General features: G+C 50.5%; 7 protein-coding genes across 7 annotated transcripts; 5 read left to right on the forward strand and 2 right to left on the reverse strand.

Moving 5' to 3' along the window:
* Positions 1–49: 49 nt before the first annotated feature.
* Positions 50–1,144, forward strand: CCMA1212_006256 (uncharacterized protein; the record flags this gene model as incomplete). Its single annotated transcript, XM_073703487.1, has 1 exon — positions 50–1,144. One exon carries the CDS (start codon positions 50–52, stop codon positions 1,142–1,144), a length of 1,095 nt encoding a protein of 364 aa, XP_073557912.1.
* Positions 1,145–2,384: 1,240 nt separating this feature from the next.
* CCMA1212_006257 (uncharacterized protein) lies at positions 2,385–3,258 on the forward strand (the record flags this gene model as incomplete). The annotated part of the gene is made up of 3 exons (XM_073703488.1): positions 2,385–2,471; positions 2,542–2,909; positions 2,970–3,258. 3 exons carry the CDS (start codon positions 2,385–2,387, stop codon positions 3,256–3,258), a joined length of 744 nt encoding a protein of 247 aa, XP_073557911.1.
* Positions 3,259–4,062: 804 nt separating this feature from the next.
* CCMA1212_006258 (Glutathione-independent glyoxalase HSP31) lies at positions 4,063–4,846 on the forward strand (the record flags this gene model as incomplete). Its single annotated transcript, XM_073703489.1, has 2 exons — positions 4,063–4,657; positions 4,722–4,846. 2 exons carry the CDS (start codon positions 4,063–4,065, stop codon positions 4,844–4,846), a joined length of 720 nt encoding a protein of 239 aa, XP_073557920.1.
* A 156-nt stretch (positions 4,847–5,002) lies between these two features.
* On the reverse strand, positions 5,003–6,035 carry CCMA1212_006259 (uncharacterized protein; the record flags this gene model as incomplete). The annotated part of the gene is made up of 4 exons (XM_073703490.1): positions 5,003–5,126; positions 5,204–5,656; positions 5,717–5,783; positions 5,834–6,035. The coding sequence occupies 4 exons, from the start codon at positions 6,033–6,035 to the stop codon at positions 5,003–5,005; spliced, it is 846 nt and encodes a 281-aa protein (XP_073557919.1).
* Positions 6,036–6,602: 567 nt separating this feature from the next.
* On the forward strand, positions 6,603–8,057 carry CCMA1212_006260 (putative inactive 1-aminocyclopropane-1-carboxylate synthase; the record flags this gene model as incomplete). Its single annotated transcript, XM_073703491.1, has 3 exons — positions 6,603–6,990; positions 7,049–7,491; positions 7,551–8,057. The coding sequence occupies 3 exons, from the start codon at positions 6,603–6,605 to the stop codon at positions 8,055–8,057; spliced, it is 1,338 nt and encodes a 445-aa protein (XP_073557705.1).
* A 121-nt stretch (positions 8,058–8,178) lies between these two features.
* Positions 8,179–9,958, reverse strand: CCMA1212_006261 (Cytochrome P450 monooxygenase roqR; the record flags this gene model as incomplete). The annotated part of the gene is made up of 6 exons (XM_073703492.1): positions 8,179–8,517; positions 8,566–8,630; positions 8,688–8,916; positions 8,969–9,557; positions 9,617–9,780; positions 9,842–9,958. The coding sequence occupies 6 exons, from the start codon at positions 9,956–9,958 to the stop codon at positions 8,179–8,181; spliced, it is 1,503 nt and encodes a 500-aa protein (XP_073557706.1).
* Positions 9,959–10,303: 345 nt separating this feature from the next.
* On the forward strand, positions 10,304–18,370 carry CCMA1212_006262 (Nonribosomal peptide synthetase 10; the record flags this gene model as incomplete). The annotated part of the gene is made up of 6 exons (XM_073703493.1): positions 10,304–10,926; positions 11,003–14,376; positions 14,431–14,520; positions 14,575–17,091; positions 17,401–17,985; positions 18,044–18,370. Exons 1-6 carry the CDS (start codon positions 10,326–10,328, stop codon positions 18,368–18,370), a joined length of 7,494 nt encoding a protein of 2,497 aa, XP_073557704.1. The 5' UTR covers positions 10,304–10,325.
* Positions 18,371–19,215: the final 845 nt, after the last annotated feature.

Here is a 19,215-nt window from a genome sequence, read left to right on the forward strand (position 1 = left end):
AAAGAACCCCAGCAAACCGATTCTTTCGAGCCTACCCGTCAACTTTACCATGGCCTTCTCAGCCGCCCACTCCAAGCAGGATTTTTATGAACTCCCACCAGGCCAACATCGAGCAACTGCTGCCATGGAATATGAAGAATATTCGTCTTCGCGGAGCTCCTCTGAGTCTGAGCCTCCGCCATACGAGGAGAGCTTGGTCCGGCGGCAGCAAGCTCTGGCACCAATCGGCAGCAGCTTCGCCAACAAGACCATTGCAATCCCCGCCACGAGCGCAAGGCTGGGCTCTGCATTCCTCAGGGCCTACCCACCTGTCTTGGAACGGTCAAACATCTCAAAGCCCGAGTTTCTACAATTCCTCGACCACCTCAACCGGGCGATTGTTGCGAGCCCGGGGCTGCGCGTCCTCGCCGCTGCTTCTGATATCGGCGGAATCGTGCCGGAACCAACGACCCAGGTCGTCTTTGCCGCTGCCGGCCTGAGTGCAAAGGTGGGAACCTATGCCATGTCGAAGATCCGGTCAGGGGCCGTCATCCGCGAGGCGAACGAGAAGCTTTTCTTCCCTAGGGGCTTGGAGGCGCAGATTGTCAAACTCAAGACCGTTGCCCTGCTCACCAACATGCCCATTCTGAACTACAAGGGGGAAATCGACAAAAGGTCGCCTATTTTGGGGTCTTTGCAGTCCCTCGAGGAGGCTGACGAGCTCAAGACTATCAGTGCGCAGCAGCGTCGTCTGAGGGCTCTTGAGGCATGGATTTCGCCGCTTGAGATTGATGAGCTGCCTCCTGTTGCCAGTCCATCAAATGTTCTGAGCAAGGTGGACGTCTTTGTTAGCGAGGCAGAGCGCAAGTCTGCCGAGCAGTCCATGCTCAAGAAGAGGATCAAGGCCAACGAGAAGCACGACCGGAAAAGCCAAAAGGCTTTGGAAAAGTATGAGAAGTCTATGGAGAAGTATGATTATAAGGAGAAGGGCCGTCACTCAGGCCGGGATCTTGAGAAGATGCAAGAGCGCCGCCAGAAGGCTGCGGACAAGTATGAGAAGAAGATGGACAAGGCGGAAAGGAAGTACCAGAAGAAGGATAAGGAGGAGAAGAGCGTCCGGAAGATTGCCTTTCTTGTTGTTGTGCCTAGGGCAAGAGAGATCTGAGTTTGTTATATAGGGGTGAAGGTGAGACCCTTGTGTAATTGTCGTCTTTTTTTTTTTTTTCTTTTCCTTTTCGTTTCGAAGATTCGGGTCCAGTGAATGTTTATAAAATATAGCGACACTAGTTATCCATGTCTAGAATGCCCTTTTTATTAGATGTAAAAGTAAAAGGTCTTGAAGCCATCCTTCTTCCTTTATCTGCTCATCGCGTCCCCCGACCAGACAGGTATTGTTCAATTCAGACCCCCTCCTCGGAGACCCATGAGCCATGAAGTCAGGGACTTAATACATCTCGTGAGCATGATTCTCTCTGTTCCATTCGCCTGGGAGGAGCACAAGACTGGAAGAGGGTGCCATGTGTATTTGCCCGAGAACTCCCGAGAGATGCCAAAACGACCGCGTTTCCGGCACATAGGGTCGGCCAGGTGTCCAGAAGCAGGTAGAACTTGTTAAAAAAGCAATCTCATGGTGCTTTCGATAATCTGTGCATGTGACCTACTGTTGTTCACTGAGTTCAGCGTGAGGAGTTACTCATTTCCCCAGGATGGACGGACAGCGAGTCGCACGTGCAGTGTACATGATCATGCAGATACTCAGCTACTACCATGTGAAAATTCACATGTGTGGCTGCCTTCATGGATATAACCAGGCAACAGCTTTCAGGCACTAGAGTGGCAATACGGATTTTAGCAGAAGACCGCAGAGAGTTGATGAACTCTCATAGAAGAGCGAAACAGGGTTTAGCAAATATATTCACATGCTGATACGTGTTCACCGATCAGGAGAGACAGCGGACTTCATGTACGGGACTTAACCGACGACTGCCTTCTAGTACAGAGCCTTGTGATTTGAAACGGGCGTTCTGCTGACGGTAAGCACAAGATAGCGAGACCAGACGTCTTGTGAAGCACTTCCGCTTCGTAAATCCGCAGTAGTGGATGTTTGCGGACTTCGCACTGCGGCGCTGTACACGAACAATGGTTGTTGGATGTTGGTCGGTGTTTCTGCTATTCTTAATTGAAAGACTCCGCCATTTGCTCCTCCGTGACACGATTATCAATGTAGCATTTGTCATCTGATGAGAGAGCCTCTGAATTTGTCATCGCTAAAGTTTGTTTCAAGAGTGGAATTATAGAGATGGATTAAAATCTGTTTGACTCGTGAGGCGTTCATATAAGTCTTCTTGTGATCTCCTTTGCTACAGTACATTACAACTCTATACTGCAACTCCCCAGCCCATACGATGAGTCAGACATTTGTTCTTATTACAGGCGGGAACCGCGGGCTAGGCCTTGGGCTGGTCAGAACTTTTCTCTCACAACCTCATCATGTAAGCACCACCTTCGAGTTGGTGGACTGGGAAGTCGACGAGAGCTTCAGAGTGACTAACCTGCAAAAAGACGGTCATTTCTGCCAACCGGGATCCGGGCCACCTGACCTCCAAGGCGCTCTTTGACCTCCCCAAGGGCGAGGGGAGCAATCTCATTGTCGTAAAGTATGATGCGGGGGTAGAGCAAGACGCATTTGATGTCGTGAAAGAGCTCAAAGAGAAGCATGGGATTGACACCCTGGATATTGCGATTGCCAACGCCGGCATTGTGAAGTCCTACCCGCTTGTCAAGGATGTCAAACGAGACGAGATTCAGCAGCACATTGATGTGAATGCCTACGCTGTGGTGACTCTGTACCAGGCCGCTAGGGGCTTGTTGCAAAAGTCGACCAAGAAGGCTGTGTTTGCCATTGTTGGGTCTGGAGCTTCCTCACTTGGGTATGTTTACAAGATGGCCGAGTATCTCCATAAGCTCAGGGTAACTGACATGCGTTAAAGGAATCAACCGCCAGTTCCCAACGCGGCTTATGGTCCGTCCAAGCTTCTACTGAACTGGTACGCCGTTAGAATCAATGCTGAGGACGAATGGCTGAATGCCTTTGTCTTGGATCCGGGGTTTTCTCAGACGGACATGGGAAACGAAGCGGCGCGGTTCTTCGGTATTGGTGAAGCCCCTGTCAAGGTGGAGGATTCCGTGGGTGGCATGTTCAATGTCATCACGACGGCAGATAAGAAGACTCACGGTGGAAGATTTGTATCGTTTACCGGCGAGATTCTCAGCTTTTGATCAAACCCGAGGTGGGAAGGAATCTACTCGAGGTGCATAGCGCATATGAAAGATCTGTAATGGCTGGTTCTGGGGATTCTGAACGAGTGTCACTCTTCAAACATGAGCGTTGAGAACAGCATTAGCAAGGTTAATACAGCGCAGAGATTGAAGTAATAGGCACCTGGAGCAAGCAATACCAGCAGTTTCAGTACCAGTGATATACGGGTATTACCCTGACGAAGATAAAGACCATCTGAACTGGACGTTCCGTTGATTCCTCCATTTAACTCGCCCAGTTCATTTGAGTACGTGACAGTGGCGTGTGTTGTATTCGTCTTCACATACGAATCATGAGTCTTGTTCACCTAGATACCTCTTAGACCGCAGTTACAAACATGACCAAATTTACGCTGCAAAAGAACAAAGCTTTGATGTGGCTGATGATTTGACAAATAAGAGGTCACATCACTAGAGGTTGACCGGAGCAGGTTGTCTCATAGGTGGCCAGACACAACCCAGAATGGAGATTAAATTCACAGATAGCGTTGCAGCCTTCCATTGGCCGACAGACTACATATTGTTAAACCAACCAGCCCATGCGGACCGCCTGGCAGGTAAGTGGCTCATATATGAGACGGGACTGACGTAGCATGAGCATGCAATTGGAAAGAATTGAACGGTGTATAAAAGATGGGGGTAGCTGGCAGTGCAGAGAACAGAAAGTAGTCTCCTCGTTCCGAAAAGTCAGAATAACCTAAGTAAAAGAATTAGAAAAGTGATAATCGGCTTGTCTTCAAATAACTCGACTCAGTCATACAGACCATGGCTCCTCCCAAGCGCGCCGTCATCGCCGTCACATCAGCCAAGGCTGACCTCTTCAACGGCAAGGAAACGACTGGTGCCTTCGTCTCGGAGGCACTCCACCCATTCCGTGTCTTCCGCGATGCCGGATTCGAGGTTGACTTGGTATCAGAGACGGGCAAATACACTCCGGATTGGCTGTCATTACAGCCCGACTTCCTGAAGGGCCCAGACAAGGCGATGTACGAGGATCCCCAAAGTGCGTTTCGGCAGAAATTGGACAACATGCCGACCCCAGAGCAGCTTGATGAAAAAGGCTACGGAATCTTCTTTGCTTCGGCTGGCCATGCTGCCCTTATTGACTATCCAAATGCCACCGGCCTGCAGAAGATCGCAGAGGACGTTTGGGCCAACGGCGGCGTTGTGTCTTCCGTGTGCCATGGCCCGGCACTATTCGCAAACGTCAAGGATAGAGCTACCGGAAAGCCCATCATCTCTGGCAAGACCATTACGGGATTTACCACCGAGGGAGAAGATGTTCTGAAGGTCATGTCTGAGATCAGAAGCTGGGGCAAACCTCTTGTAGAGGAGCACGCTGCGGCTCTTGGCGCTGCCTGTGAGTACATCCTGTCTTAGAGACTCGGTGAGATACGGCACTAATCGGAGGTTCAACTCGATAGACAAGCGGCCTGACGACGTTTGGGGAGACTTTCATATTGTTGATGGGCGCTTAGTGACTGGTACTAATCCGGCGAGTGCTACTTCGACTGCTAAAGCTGCTGTAGAGGTGTACAACAGCCTCTGAGTCGCCCGGATGGAGCATGTAGGAATACCAAGTCCCAGCTCGAAGTAATTCGGGGCCAATTTGTTTCTCCAATTAATGCCAATAATACGTATGTTATCGGTTTGATAAGGTCTAAATCCATGTATGCCCTTGTGCTTGAAAAATGTTCACTCTCTATCATACTGGTCGCTGAGCCCAAATGATGTGATGTCTGACGGCGGTGCGGTAGGTGTTCAGATCTTGGTCAAATCGATCAGGCAACGTGCTCCAGTCTTCTTGAAATATGCCCAGAACATTGTGACTGCAGGTATAACAATCAGTGCATTGTTCGTCAACCAGGATGGTCTGTTGTGAGAGACTTGCCTAGTCATTGGATACATGTTGTTAAATGCTGCTCGCATGGATTTTCGTCCCCTGATATCCAGCTCCCGGTTGTCTTGGAACTTGCCAATGACGATATCCACCGATTGGACGTTGATATTGACGAATCCAAGTTTTGTAAGCTGTGCTAGGATCATCTGCTGGGGACTGGGACATTTCATGAACAGGCTTGCGATCTGGTGTAACGTCGCGAAGGCTGATGGCCCTGGACCGGAGACATTCTCATTCGCCGCTGGCTCGACCAGCTGGATCCAACCGCCGGGTTTGACGCAATTTGCTAACCTTTCAAGTATTTCCTGGATCACATCGGCGGAAAAGCTTGGAAAGATGAAGCGTTGATGAACCATATCAAAGTTCGCCGCCCACTCAGCAGGAAGGTCTTTGGTTAGATCGCCCAGAACCAAAGAGACATTGGATGGAAGGGTTTCAGGCGGCGGATATAGCTCTGCTCTGCAAACGGTTATCTTAGATCCCAAGTTCAACATTGGAATGTTTCTTCTTATCACTCACGCAATGTCAAACCCTATGAGTTCCGTCTCGGGTGGAAATAAGCTGCTCACGTCGCACAACCAGGTGCCTATCAAAGGTGAGCAAACAAGGCACTCATGGCGGACAAACGAGGCATACCATCAGCAGCTGCAGAATCCAAAATCTTCTGGTTCTTGGTCTCAAAGTCGATTGGGGCCTTTATTAAGCCGCCGAATGAGCCTTTGATCCATTCGTGCTGATTCTTCATCCGCTCAATTTCCTGTCGGTTGTTGGGCAGTATGTATGCCTTTCTCGCCGCCTCGTTTGCGGTACTTTTGCTGAACTTGGCGTTATTGGACATTATCACAATTCCGTCCTGTTGTTTTGCTGAGATGGTATCTCGATCTTCGAATTAATCGTGACAAACTTGTAGACTATCCAACGAGGCTTCTGGCCTTGTCGTCGATCATTGAGTAGTCGTGAAATACCTCCCCGTCTTACGTCGTCATAGTGGGAGCGTTTGATGTTCCACCACTGCTATTCGGTCCCCGAGCTCCGTCTACTCTTCGGGTGCCGACCCATTCCCAAGTCTACCGTGAATGGTGGCCAGAGAGGCTCGCGAAGTTAGCAAGGAGCTGGTAATGAGCCTTCCTGTGGCCCTTGCAACATCATGCTCAGCGCAATCTTGCATCTTAGTTTATCAAGTGCTGCTATCAAAACAATCAATTGCAATTCAAAGGAGCATTGGGCCACTGCTAAAGATAGTATTTGATTGCTCCACGGAAGAGTATTATTCGATGTCTACACAGAAAACGCTCTGCCAGGGTCCGAATACGCAAAGGGAAAGACATTTCCAGTAGATCGTAGCCAAGTCGTCTGCCATCCTTCCACGAACTATCACACCGTCGTATACTTCAGAAAGGCCAACATGTTATCACGTCGAGCAACCGAGAAGAACGCTTGGTTTCTGGAACAGTTCAAGCGGCCCCTCGCAAGACAAGGATCGAAAGATGCTTCCAACATCGACATGGCGACGGCCGAGAACTGGCTTCTACGACCGGAAATCCTGTCCATGCTCAAAAGAAACTGCGTCGTGGGCCTGAAAGAGGAGCACCTGTCGTATGCTAGTGGCTTAGGAGGGACCGCTGAGCTCTTGGAGAGTCTGTCCGTGTTCTTCAATCAATTCTTCTCGCCTTGGATCCCCGTCAGGCCGGAGCACATTGTCACTGGAACTGGTTGTAGCGCTGTTTTGGATACACTCATCAACGATATATGCGATGAGGGCGACGGTCTGCTTGTGACAGCGCCAATGTGGGGTGAGCAATTGGGAGTATGGTGATACGTCCGGCCTGGAGGAGACTGACAATATGTTAGGGAGCTTCCAGGTATCAGCAGTGCTGCGAAACTCCGTACAGTTGATACCTGTGTATGTGTCGCCTGAACAGCCTCACTCTGCAAGAGACGTAGTCCAGGCATATAGAGACGCTGCGGACAAATCAACCTGCAAAGTTCGAGGCATCTTGTTTTGCAATCCCCATAACCCGTATGGGCATATTTGCCCAACTGAGGCAATCGATGGCTTGCTCCAATACTGCCAGGAAGTTGACCTTCATTTTGTTTCCGACGAGATCTATGCACTCTCCACCTTTGGAGACTTGGAAACCTCTTCAGAAGAAAGTAAAAACGTCTATCACTCGCCAGAAACACAGTTCGTTTCCGTACTATCGAGAGACTTGAGTATACTTGGGGTTGAACGATCAAGGGTCCATGTTCTGTATAGCATCAGCAAAGACTTTGGTTGCAGCGGTATGAGACTGGTATGCCAAGTATTCCTCCCTGCAGCACATGATGCCTTGGACTAAATGATACGTCCCAGGGATGCCTCGTCACTCAAGACAATAAGCCCCTACGAATGTCGCAGGCAATCTTGAACAACGCAAAGATTTGCAACGCAGGCACAGTCATGGCCGCTCCGATGCTGTCCGATACAGCAAGGCTCGAACAGCTGGTGAATCTCAACACAGAAAGGCTGCGTACAGCGGCTCGGATCGCCATCCAGTTTGCCGAGTTTCACGGTTTGTCCTATTACAAGCCGGTGGCCGGACTGTACATCTGGCTGCGACTGTCAGAGGGCTGTGACACGTTTGATGATGAAGAAGCGCTTGTGCAGAAGTGTTCACGGGGTGGCGTGTTTGTTGGAAGTGGTGCTGATTACTCTGAGCCTCAGCCTGGTTGGTTTCGACTTACATTTGCCCTTCCTGAGCACAAGCTGCTTGAGGGCTTGCGAAGGATTGAAGAGGCGATGGGGTATGAAGAAGTGTATACGCATGAAGTGGGTTTCTATATGAGGTTTACAAACCGGTGGAGAGGAATAGGTGTGTAGATTGCTCATCAACATCTACCGCAAAGAATAAGCATCTGTAGCACATACACGTTGCATCATGCCATCAAGTAGGCACCAATTTTGCATAAACACCTATTTCATCTGCTGTTCAGGAGGAAGCTTAATCACTACCCGTCGGCGCCACTGACGACGGAATCAACTTTGCCACACAGTAAGGCAGTCCGATCCAGCTATCCGCCTGAAGCTCAATCCCATCTATGCCCCCTTCGCCCACAATATCCATCTGGTAGCAGCGTACCATCTCGGCTACAATCACGCGGAGAATGATATCGGCCACATTCTTCCCCAAGCACTGCCGAGGGCCGAATCCAAACCGCCACATGTTGTACCGTCGTGCTTGATCTTTCTGGTCAAGGTGTCTGCGGGGGTTGAACTCGGTGGCCTTCTCCCAGTAGGGATTGTCGACATTGATTGCGTAGGCGTCGACTATGACATCGGTCTGTTTCCCGTTAGTACATGTGCAAAAGGGATCTTGTTGGAGCCCTACATGTCGTGGAATCTTGCAGCCGCCAATGAGTTTCTCAGCTGGCGCAGCCTCTGGGTTGGAAAAGGCTATAGGCTCTTGTCAGTGCATATGATACAGACTACGACGGACGCCTGAAGACGTACGCAGAATCGGGTGAAGCCTTGATGCCTCCAAGATACAAGCCGCCAGTAGAGTATTGTCCCGACGCAGGTAATCTTCATAGTCCTGTTCCGATCGGTAATTGTCCCGCACTTCCTGTCGGATCTCGTTCTGAATTGCTGTGTGATGAGCAACTCTGATGACGCTCCAGGACAGCGCGTGTGCGGTGACATCGAGGTTTGCAAACAGGGACTCGTCCAGTGTTTGAAGAAGCTGTCTTTGTCAGTTACTGGGAGAATAAGTGAGAAACATGTTATTGACGGACCTCTTCTTTGGAGATATCCCCATGCTCTACTGCTTCCCAAAGGGACACAATGGCGCTTTCGCGGCTCGATCGAGCTTCGTGGCACGCCTTCTTGACGAAGCCTTCCCATAAACCCTGGAACTTGCGAAGCTTCGGCAATGCTGAGCCAGGTAGATACTTGGCAAATGCATACCGATTGACGCCGCCACTGAAAGCATGTCGAAAGAGCTCTTCTCTCAAGGGTCCAATGCTGTGCAGCTCGTTGCGCTGGGCCGTTGTCAGAGGGCCGAAGAAGATGCTGGCGACCATGAAGAAAGGGCAGTACTTGAGGTCGTCTGTGACATTGATGACACTCTCAACTTCATTCTTCAGTGAACGTAGGAATGCTCTTGCTTCGCTGATGAATAGCGAACATTTTTGCGCAGCTGCAGGGCGAATAAAATGGTGCTCGAAAGGTGTTCGAACTCTTACCCAGCGCCCCTGGCTGACAACGCCAACGCAAGAGCCCAGTAGCTCTCCAAAAAGCCATCCAGCATTGTTATCGGATGCTTTTAAATGAGTATGAGAGTCTCTGTAAAAGGCTTGGACGTGTTCCGGTTTGGTGATGACACTGAATCCATGTTCAGCGCCGATTCTGTCATGTATCAGGAACTGTTGGAAGAGACTCACACTTCTCGCTTATGCCCCGACCAGATGCTGTAGATGGATCCGTAACGAGCCTTCCATCTTTTAGCTGCGTCTCGGCCGTTGAAGAACTTTTCGGTTCCTTGTCCGTTTGGGAAACGGAATGATGGGCCGGGGAATGGTCCTATGCGGCCGAATAGCGTGGAAACCTGATTGATGCTATTAGTCGATACGATTCAATGGTTCTCAACCAGGGAGGGCTATACTGACCTTTAGATGAGCATTCCTGAAGAGATTCCTGACGGTAAGCAATAATAGCAGGGCAATTAGGCCTGTAACTACCAAAGTCTGGGTGTGGTCCAATCTGGTTACTACGCTCCACAGCATGATGAATGCGAGACAATGGAAATGCGGAGGGCGGAGATGTGTGATGCTTTGGTTACTACGTCAAGATTCACCAAGATCAAGAACCAAGACAGGATGCCTTCATTTCGCTCACTACAACGGGTATTCCTCGTCGTTGGTGAATGTTCAAGGAAGTTTACAATCCAACGCCAGATCGACTACGCTCGGTAACCGACGGTCCGTTGTCGATCGGGTCGTCGGTATCAGACCGAGCTGTCAAACATTAGGCCAAATGATGCTGATTCCGAAATCAGATCTTTCAACAGCAGGATTTAGTGGACTGGCTTATATCAATCTTGAACTGGGTTGCTGACTTGTCTTCATCAGTGAGAAATCAACCTCAGCAGCCATGTCGTCCCTACCAACCGATCTCTGCGAGCTGTTCACTCAGTCCGTTCGACAGTACCCAGAGAATCTCGCCATTGATCACGAAGATGGAGCCTTGACATATAGAGAACTGGATGATATTTCTTCATCTTTGGCTCATGATTTATCTTCTCTGGGAGTCGGCCGTGGATCACCTGTCCTGCTGGTAACAGCTCATGGAACCTTCAACGTCATCGCCATTCTCGCCATCCTCAAGGCTGGTGGTTGCTTTGTGCCCATCGATCGCAAGTCATGGTCGCCCCAGATGATTGATTACGTCTGCGAGACGGTCGAAAGCCAGGTCGTCATCAACACTACACCAGAACTATTCAGAGCGGCCAATGGATCGCATCACGTCTTGCATATCACAACGCTTCCTCCCCCGTCCGGTTCCCACACGCCTTCATACTCTCCACAACCAAACGACGATGCCTGCATTATCTTCACCAGTGGAAGTACTGGACGTCCAAAAGGAGTCATCCTCTCGCACAAAGCCTTCTGCTTATACTCACAGACGAGCCCCATGAACCTAGACATCGTTCCTGGGGATAGACTACTACATATTTTGTCAGTTGCTTTTGATGGTGAGTCAAGTGTTTCTAAAGAATACAGAGCTGAACTGATAAGCATCTGTAGCTTGTGCATGTATGCTTTTCTCAGCTCTGGGCAATGGCGGTACAGTGGTCCCAGCTCAAGCAGAAGACATCTACGCCAAAGCCTCTTCATGCACAGTACTGGCCGCGACGCCATCGATATTGAGCACTCTGATGGACTCCACGCCCGAATCAGACTTCTTAGGAAACATGCATACCGTCATCCTTGGCGGTGAGACGGCAACCTCGGATCTGCTTGCGTCGCTGGTAGATGCTGGTATTCGAGTTCTGATCGGATACGGAGCGACAGAAACGACCTCCATGGGCTCTATTCACGTTGTATCTCGTGATCCGGTTACAAACGCCATCAATCCTCAGATCATTGGAGGTTCAATCGTGGAAAGTCCAATTTGGCTTGTCGGCGACGATATGGAAGCGATTGAAGACGAGTTCACGGAAGGCGAGATATATATTGCTGGCGACGGTGTCTCTCGCGGATATTACAACGACAAACTTCGAACAAACGATAGTTTCATCTATTGGAACTCGAGAAGAGTCTACAAAACCGGCGATTACGGCCTATGGGTACCGTGCCCGGAAGGTGGCCGGCTAATCGAGTTCTGCGGTCGAAAAGATCGGACTGTCAAAAATGGCGGCTTCCTCGTGAATCTCGATCGAGATGTCGAGAACGCCCTCAGCCGTGCAGGGATGCTCCTCGGAGTCGCATCTGTCTGTGCTGCGGTTACAGAAGACGGCATCATCGCAGTCGTGACGCCAGAAACGGTTGATACATTGGAACTGTTAGCAATCGCGAGGCAAACCATGTGCTCATACTGTATCCCATATCGGATCGAGGCTGTCCAGTCATTCCCAGTGTCTCCAAACGGAAAAATACAGCATAAGAAAGTCCTGGAGATCATCTCAACGATGGATGGTGGCAGAGCCAAGCAACAATCTATTGTGACGACTTCGGTTCTTGTGTCACAGGTGCCAGATACTGAAACACTAGAGGAACAAGGCCGGCTGGCCAAAATTCTCAATGCCGCTTCCAATCTTTTTGGCCGTTTAGGGAATGATGGCGGGCAGATACAGCCGAGTGATTCATTCTTGAGGTTGGGCGGATCCTCCCTATTGGCGTTCAAGCTTGTTTCTGCCCTTCGCCAGTTAAACCTCGACGTCTCTCTAAGAGACCTCTTTAGCTGTCGAACGTTTGAGGATATAGCCAAGAGCTCAGCTACAACAGTCGGGGTCCAGATGGAAGCATCGAAACTATCAGCAGACGAGAGTTTCGCCGTCACACAGAAATTGGCAGTACTCCGAAGCCAGGCTCGGAGTGTCCTTGCGCTGAAGGACGAAACATTTGATGTCGGTCCTTTGACCAGTCTACAGCTCACATTCGCCTTTCCGACGTTGGCTTGCAGCTCGAAGAACGTCAACCAGGTCAAGCTGGCCTACGCTGGCCGATATGCCACTATGATGGAGAGAGCATGGCGGGTGGTTTGGCAGGCTGAGCCTGTGTTTAGAACGGAGATTTGCCTCGCTGTTGGTTGCGGCGCGCAAATCGTCCACAAGAAGCCGTTCAGGAAACACAAGCTGCACTTGTACAGCAACTTGGCTGACTACGAAAATACAGTCGATAATGTCGATATGGGTGTTGGATTGGGTTGCTCCCTGGAGTTCATCGCATACTGTCCGAACGCGGCTTCAGTAGTCACACCGACGCTCAATATGCCAAGAGGTGTCGAGGAGCTGACCGTGATCTTGACAGCTCATCATAGCCTAATGGATGGCATCTCACTGCAAATACTGCTGGAAACCGTTGAGAGCGTTGCAAGAGGACGGCAGCTTCCAAGCAGCCCCAGCTCAATAGAAGCGAACCTTGAGCTGATATCCTTACAACAAAAAAACGACACCGAAGCAAAAAAGTTCTTTGCCGAGTATTTGAAAGGTGTTTGCCTAACAAATGGCTTGCCAAAAGAACCCACCACTTCCAACGGAGAATTGCGGGATTCCGCGAGACAGCACAACACCCTCTTATTTGGATCGTCTGTTGCCAGTCATGAGGTCGCTGAATTTGCTAGTAAGAATTGTCTGTCAGCAGCCTGTGTCTATTACACTACTTGGGCAATGGCAATGGGCACGTTTGAGAGAAAGTCTACAGTCGCGATTGGCTCAGTATTCTCTAATCGAGCGTCACAGCCTGAGCATCAGAACACGATTGGCTTATACATGTCGACCCTACCCTTGGTTGTTCATCTAGATGCGGAGGAACAAGTATCAAATCTCCTCCACAAGGTCATGGATGATATACTCACCCTTGGGGAGTATGCTTGGGCACGATCCGATCAAGTCGGCACCGGGAGCTCCATGAGCAGTCTGGTCGCGCTTCAACCAGCACTCCCTGATGAGCACTCCAATCCGCCAGCTGTTCGCGCCGAGTCCATTGAGAACAGCGCTTTTCCACTGTCGTTGCTGATAGAGTCCAATGGCGAATTTCGCATCTTGTACAACGACGACATCTTTGACGAATACACAATTCGGCGATTGGGCGGCCATTTTAAACAAGCACTTCGTGGAGTATTGCAGCATGCTCGGGTGGGCGACTGCATGAGGCTGAATGAGCTTCAAGAGACGGCATATCAGCAGGCAGAGGCAGTGAAAATCCATCAGAGCGGAAGGACAGTGAGGCAGATGCTTGAGGACTCTATCGATCAGTTTCCCGAAAACGTCGCCATCGAAGACCACCGAGGTGTGACACTCAGCTACGGTGAGCTCGAGAAGCAAACCAACATTATTGCCAATCACGTCGACAGGCATCTGGCTGATACAAAGGCCACAGCTGTTGCTGTATATGGCGACGGGTCAGTCGGGTGGCTGTTGGGCCTCGTCGGGATTCTCAAAACGAACCGGGCCTTTGTTCCTCTTGATCCCAAGTGGCCGATGGAACGAAAAGCAATGGTGCTTGAAGCGAGCGGAGCGGCCGCCGTCCTTGTTCCAAACTCGACACAGCGAGATGATGTCCCAACAATGGCAGGCAAGGAAGCATTGGCTATAGAGGACCTGCTGTCTCATGCGACTGATGCTGATGTGGCAAGACTCCCAGATGTTGGCTCCCTAGATTCTGTTCTTGTCTACATTTTCACCTCCGGGACAACGGGCGCACCAAAGGGCATTCCTACCACGAATCAATCTTTCTTGGCCTTCCAGAGCAATCCAGAGGCTACCATGTTCGCAGCTCCTGGGCGACGGATTGCCCAGTTCATGTCGCCCGCTTTTGATGCTTGCAACGAGGAGATATTCTCTGCGTTGCTACACGGAGCAACTCTCGTCCTCAGAGAACCGGCAGATCCTTATGCTCATCTTCAGAGAGTGAATACCGTGACAATGACGCCAGCGGTTCTATCCGTCTTGGAGCCGGACGATTATCCAGACCTTGAAATCGTAGGTTTACTTTCACCGAGCATACGAAACACAGCTGACAACTGCTTCGAATAGATCTATGCCACTGGAGAAGCCATCACCGCTCCAATCATCCAAAAGTTTGCCGGAAAGAAGCTACTATACAATGCCTACGGGCCAGCAGAGGTAGGTAGCCAGCCATTCTCCAGCTTTGCAGACCACGACTGACGCATGCTACAGTGTTCAATCAGTACTTCGTTCGAACGCATGATCCAAGGAGACACCATTACGATTGGAACACCTTCCGCCACGGCTCGCATGTATCTCCTCGACGAACAACAGTGTCTCGTGCCGAAAGGAGTGCAGGGCGAGATATATCTCGCAGGTGTACAAGTGCTCCAAGGATACATCAATGCCCCTGAACAGACGGCTTTGCGGGTGCTGCCCGATCCATGGCATCCAAATGAGAGGATGTATCGCACGGGTGACTATGGGATCCGCGAGAAAGATGATCGAGTCGTTTACATTGGCCGCATGGACCGTCAAGTCAAAGTCCGGGGCTTCCGCATCGAGCTCGATGGAGTTGAGCACGCGATCCTGTCCGAGCCAACCGTCGATGGCGTATCTCAATGTGCGGTTCTTGCAGTTGATGGAGCGCTCGTGGCATATGTCGCATTCGCTCATTCAGCAGTAGAAACCTCTATTGAAGCACGAATCGGTCACCTTCGTGGGAGGCTGGAGAGGACACTGCTTCCTTCATGGGTGCCCCAGCAGATCATCTCGATTGACGACTTTCCGCGATCGATGAATGGCAAAGTTGATAACAAAGCTCTGGAAGAAATGTACCGATCAAAGTCATTCTTCCGCCATGGGGCTGATCACGGGCCAAGTGAGAGTGTCGCGTCCAAGCTCGCAGAGGCATGGCGCGAAATCCTTCAACTCGGGCCTCAGGTGAATCTGGGACCAGCGGAAAATTTCTTCGCCCTGGGTGGTCACTCAGTGTTGGTTCTTCTTCTCGCGACAAAGCTGACCGCGATATTCGGAGTAGAAATTACAGCTCGAGAGTTACTCCCCGCTCCATCTTTCCAAGCCCAGGTCGATACAGTTGAGGGCATGCTGGGCGCTAAGGGGCCTTCAGCATCTGGCAGGACCGATTCAAAGAGGAACCAGTCATTGCCAACAGAGGAGTTGACAGAGCTCGAACGACAAGTCTGGTTCCAGTACCAGGTTGGCACCACTACTACAGCATTCAACATCGCCAACGTACTCACTGTTCACGGCCGATTGGATTACGCCAGGCTTGTGGATTCTTTCAACACCGCATTAGCATCCGATCCTGTCCTTCGGTCTAATTTTGTTGAAGGGCCCGATGGTGTAAGGAGGGTCATTCGAGTTTCTTCGCCTCGAGTTTATGAAGTCGAGGAGCTCGACGTAGCGGCGGAAGTCAATCATGCGTTCGACCTGGCTCGCGATGCAATGATCCGCGTCCACTTTATGCGTCCACCAGGTGACGGTAAAGATAGACAGAGAGATACAACACTCGAGATTGTCATTGTCACCTCGCATAGTATTGCTGATCTGGGGACACTGCAGAATCTCCTTCGCCTTGTGTCAGACGCATACGACGAAAAGAGTGTCAAGATACATGACAAACCCCAGCATCTGGGATCGAGCCAATGGCACTACACCCCTTCATTGTCTGAGCAAGGCTTTTGGAGAAACTACCTTGCCGGACACGATACGAGAAGCTCCGAATCCTCTCGGTTCAGCATTCCGCTTCTTCCCTCTGCGACTGCAGCTTTCCATGGGACATCGCGCACTCTCGAATTCAACGGGGACGTCATCATGAGGCTGAATTCACTGATCAAACGGCTTGGCATCACTCATCACCACATGGCGCTGACTATTGCTGCTCTCTTGTCGCGGTGGATTCTGGGTGAAGACGATGTCATACTCGGGACTCCAAACGCCAACCGTCCGTCTTGGTATGAACGCGAGTCGTTGGGGCAGTTTCTCGACCGGCTTCCAGTCCGCGTAAAACTCGATAACCAGCGAGGTGGAAATATCAACCGGGCTCTGACCAACGTCCGCGACTCGGCCGTCCAAGCTCTTGCAAATGCAATACCATTCTCACGAATACTGGAGGCACTCGACATCTCAGGCGGCCACCTTCAGCATCCAGTTTTCGATTGCATGGTGACATTTCATCCTCTTCAGACGAGCCTCGCTACGTGGCTGAAGCTGCCGGACTGCGAAGTCACCGTATCTCCCCGCTTTGCCGAGGGATCCAAGTTTCCGTTGATGCTGGAGTGGTTCGAGCTCGATTCCGACCGCTGGTCGCTGCACATTGAGCACGATACCAATCGGCTACCATCTGCTCTTATGGTCACCGTTGAAGATGCGCTACAAGTCATTTTGGAAGCAATCGTGGACGAATGTTCGCTGGTGGAACTAGACAGTCGTCTTGCTGCCGTTACAGAAGCTGATCCTACGAATGGCTACTTGGCAACACGCAATGACAACCAGCATGGCTTGCAAACTGTCTCAGGGGTTATAGGCATCATTCAGAGGGAAATGGTATCGTGCTTAAATCGAGCTAAAGTCCAGATATTGCCCGACACTTGTTTCTTTTCGGCTGGGGCTGATTCTAATGCCGCTGTCAAGCTTAGGCATCGGCTACGGGCTCTGGGGTTGGAGGTGCCGTTGAGGGCGATATTTACTGCCAGGAGTCCGGCTGAACTTGTGAAGTATATTACAGTGTAGATAGTCGCTCTGAACCTGGAGGTTTTCTTTGATATCAAACTGTGGTTTTGGTTTCAATATGGGAAAAAGGCTACATGCGCTCGCTACCTCTAAAGTTGCAACAATGTGCCAACTTGACACGATTTCGGATGTGACTCTGACAATTAAGTGATCCCTACTTTTCCTGACCTGTATGCAATTGTCTAACGCAGTCTCACAAGAGATGCATTCATTATTGCACCAGTAGTGTGGTACTCGTGTGCTTGGAGACGAGATTCTCTCACATATCTGGCGCTCGAGTCTCGGAAACCGAGCCTATGACAGCATTCGACCGTCTCAATCGTTACCTGTGCTCTATCTTCCTTCGCGCAAGGATGGCATGACCTGAGACAATCACAGAACGACCTGGAGGCGGATATGGCTACCGAGACAAAGCTTCCTATATGGAAAATTGCGGCTCAGCAAGATGAGTTCGTATGGTATCTCGGATATGGCTCCAACATGAAGGCCAGCGCCATGAAGGATCGAAAGATTACTCCTCTGGCCACGAAAATCGTCAATGTCCCAACACATTACGTGACATTTGACGTCTTCGGGATCCCGTACTCCGAGCCCTGCTATGCGAGTATTGAAGAGCTTCCAAATGGCGGAACAGGAAAGCTCCAACTCGTCCACGGCGACCAACAGATGCCTGTTCCATCTCTTTGTGGTCTCGCCCATCTTCTTACGACTATCGAATTCCACCAGCTTCTTGTGACGGAAGGCAGTGGAGTCGTATACGACATTGTGAAGCTTCAGGCATATGAGATCGACGAAAGCCACAAGATATCCAGCGAGCCGTTTGACGTCTACACACTAAAGGCGAAATGGCCACTGCGGCCCAACGGCACGCCAAGTGCTCGATACGTGGTATGCCGGGAACCCTTTGAACTTGGGATTAATACTTGCTTTGCTGACTCTGGTACAGAATCTCTTCTTGCATGGAGCTATAGAAAACAATCTTCCCTCAGAGTACATTCAGTATCTGGAAAGCTTCCCCCGTTATCTCAAGTTGGAAGGGCGAGATAGGACATATGGCCAGCTGGTGTTTGATGCGGGATGGAGGCCGTTCCTGAAGCGCTTGGTTCGACTTACGACGTGGAGAGTTGATGGGGATGGGAATTGTCCGGCTTTCATTGCCTTGATCATTGTGTGGGCGTATCGGGTCATGTGGTTGTATCATGATTATGTGCATCAGTATATGCTGGGCGCGGGTGACGGCGGTAAAATCTACTGGAAGAAGTTGGCAAGCTAAGATATTTAGACAACCCAGTTCTCCGGGCTCACGGTATGAGGCTAAATCAAATAGAAATCATCAAATATAGCTGATAGACTGGGTTATGTCATTACGATATGCCTCCATCACTCAGCAACACCACGCACCCTCTTAACCTCTTCTCTAACTCTCTCATCCCAGATTGGCTCAATCCAGTCATGCAGCATCCCTGTACCATCGCTCATCATACGTTCTGACACTTGTTGCACTTCGTCCAGAACACGAAGCACGTTCCGACCCGCTATATCCTTGACAGACTCATCAGGTACTCCCCGTCGCAGCAACTCGGCAATCAGGAAAGGGAACTTTGACACATCTTCCAGCCCAGCGGGCGTTTGCATGGTACCGTCAAAGTCGGAGCCAATCCCCACATGTTCATATCCGATACGTTCTCCAACGTGTTGGATGTGGTCTGCTACTCTTGCCAGCGTAGGTTCATCAGCGTCGGTGAGCTTACGAAGGAAGGAAATCATAAAGACTCCGCCATTGGTCTTGATCATATCCAAGACATCGTCAGGGCTATTGCGTGGATGCTGGGTTATGGCAGAGCTAACCATAAAGTGAGTAGGCTGCTTCTTCCCAGTAGGAATAGGGGATGCACGAACCAAGAGGAATGAGAAAAGATGACCGGGGCCTTTGAGACGGACAGAGTCTGTCTCTGGACTTGAATCGACGTGTGTGACAGATCAATGATCCTGCTGTAGTTAGTTTGGCCCGTCTCTCGGAAGAAAATACTATACATACATGCCGATTCGATTCATCTCTTGAATCATCACCACGCCCTCCTCAGACAAACCACCATGATAGGGAGCAGCAGCATTCTT

Source organism: Trichoderma ghanense (genome assembly GCF_004382785.1).
Source record: "Trichoderma ghanense strain CCMA-1212 chromosome Unknown scaffold_7, whole genome shotgun sequence".
Lineage (NCBI taxonomy): Eukaryota > Fungi > Ascomycota > Sordariomycetes > Hypocreales > Hypocreaceae > Trichoderma > Trichoderma ghanense.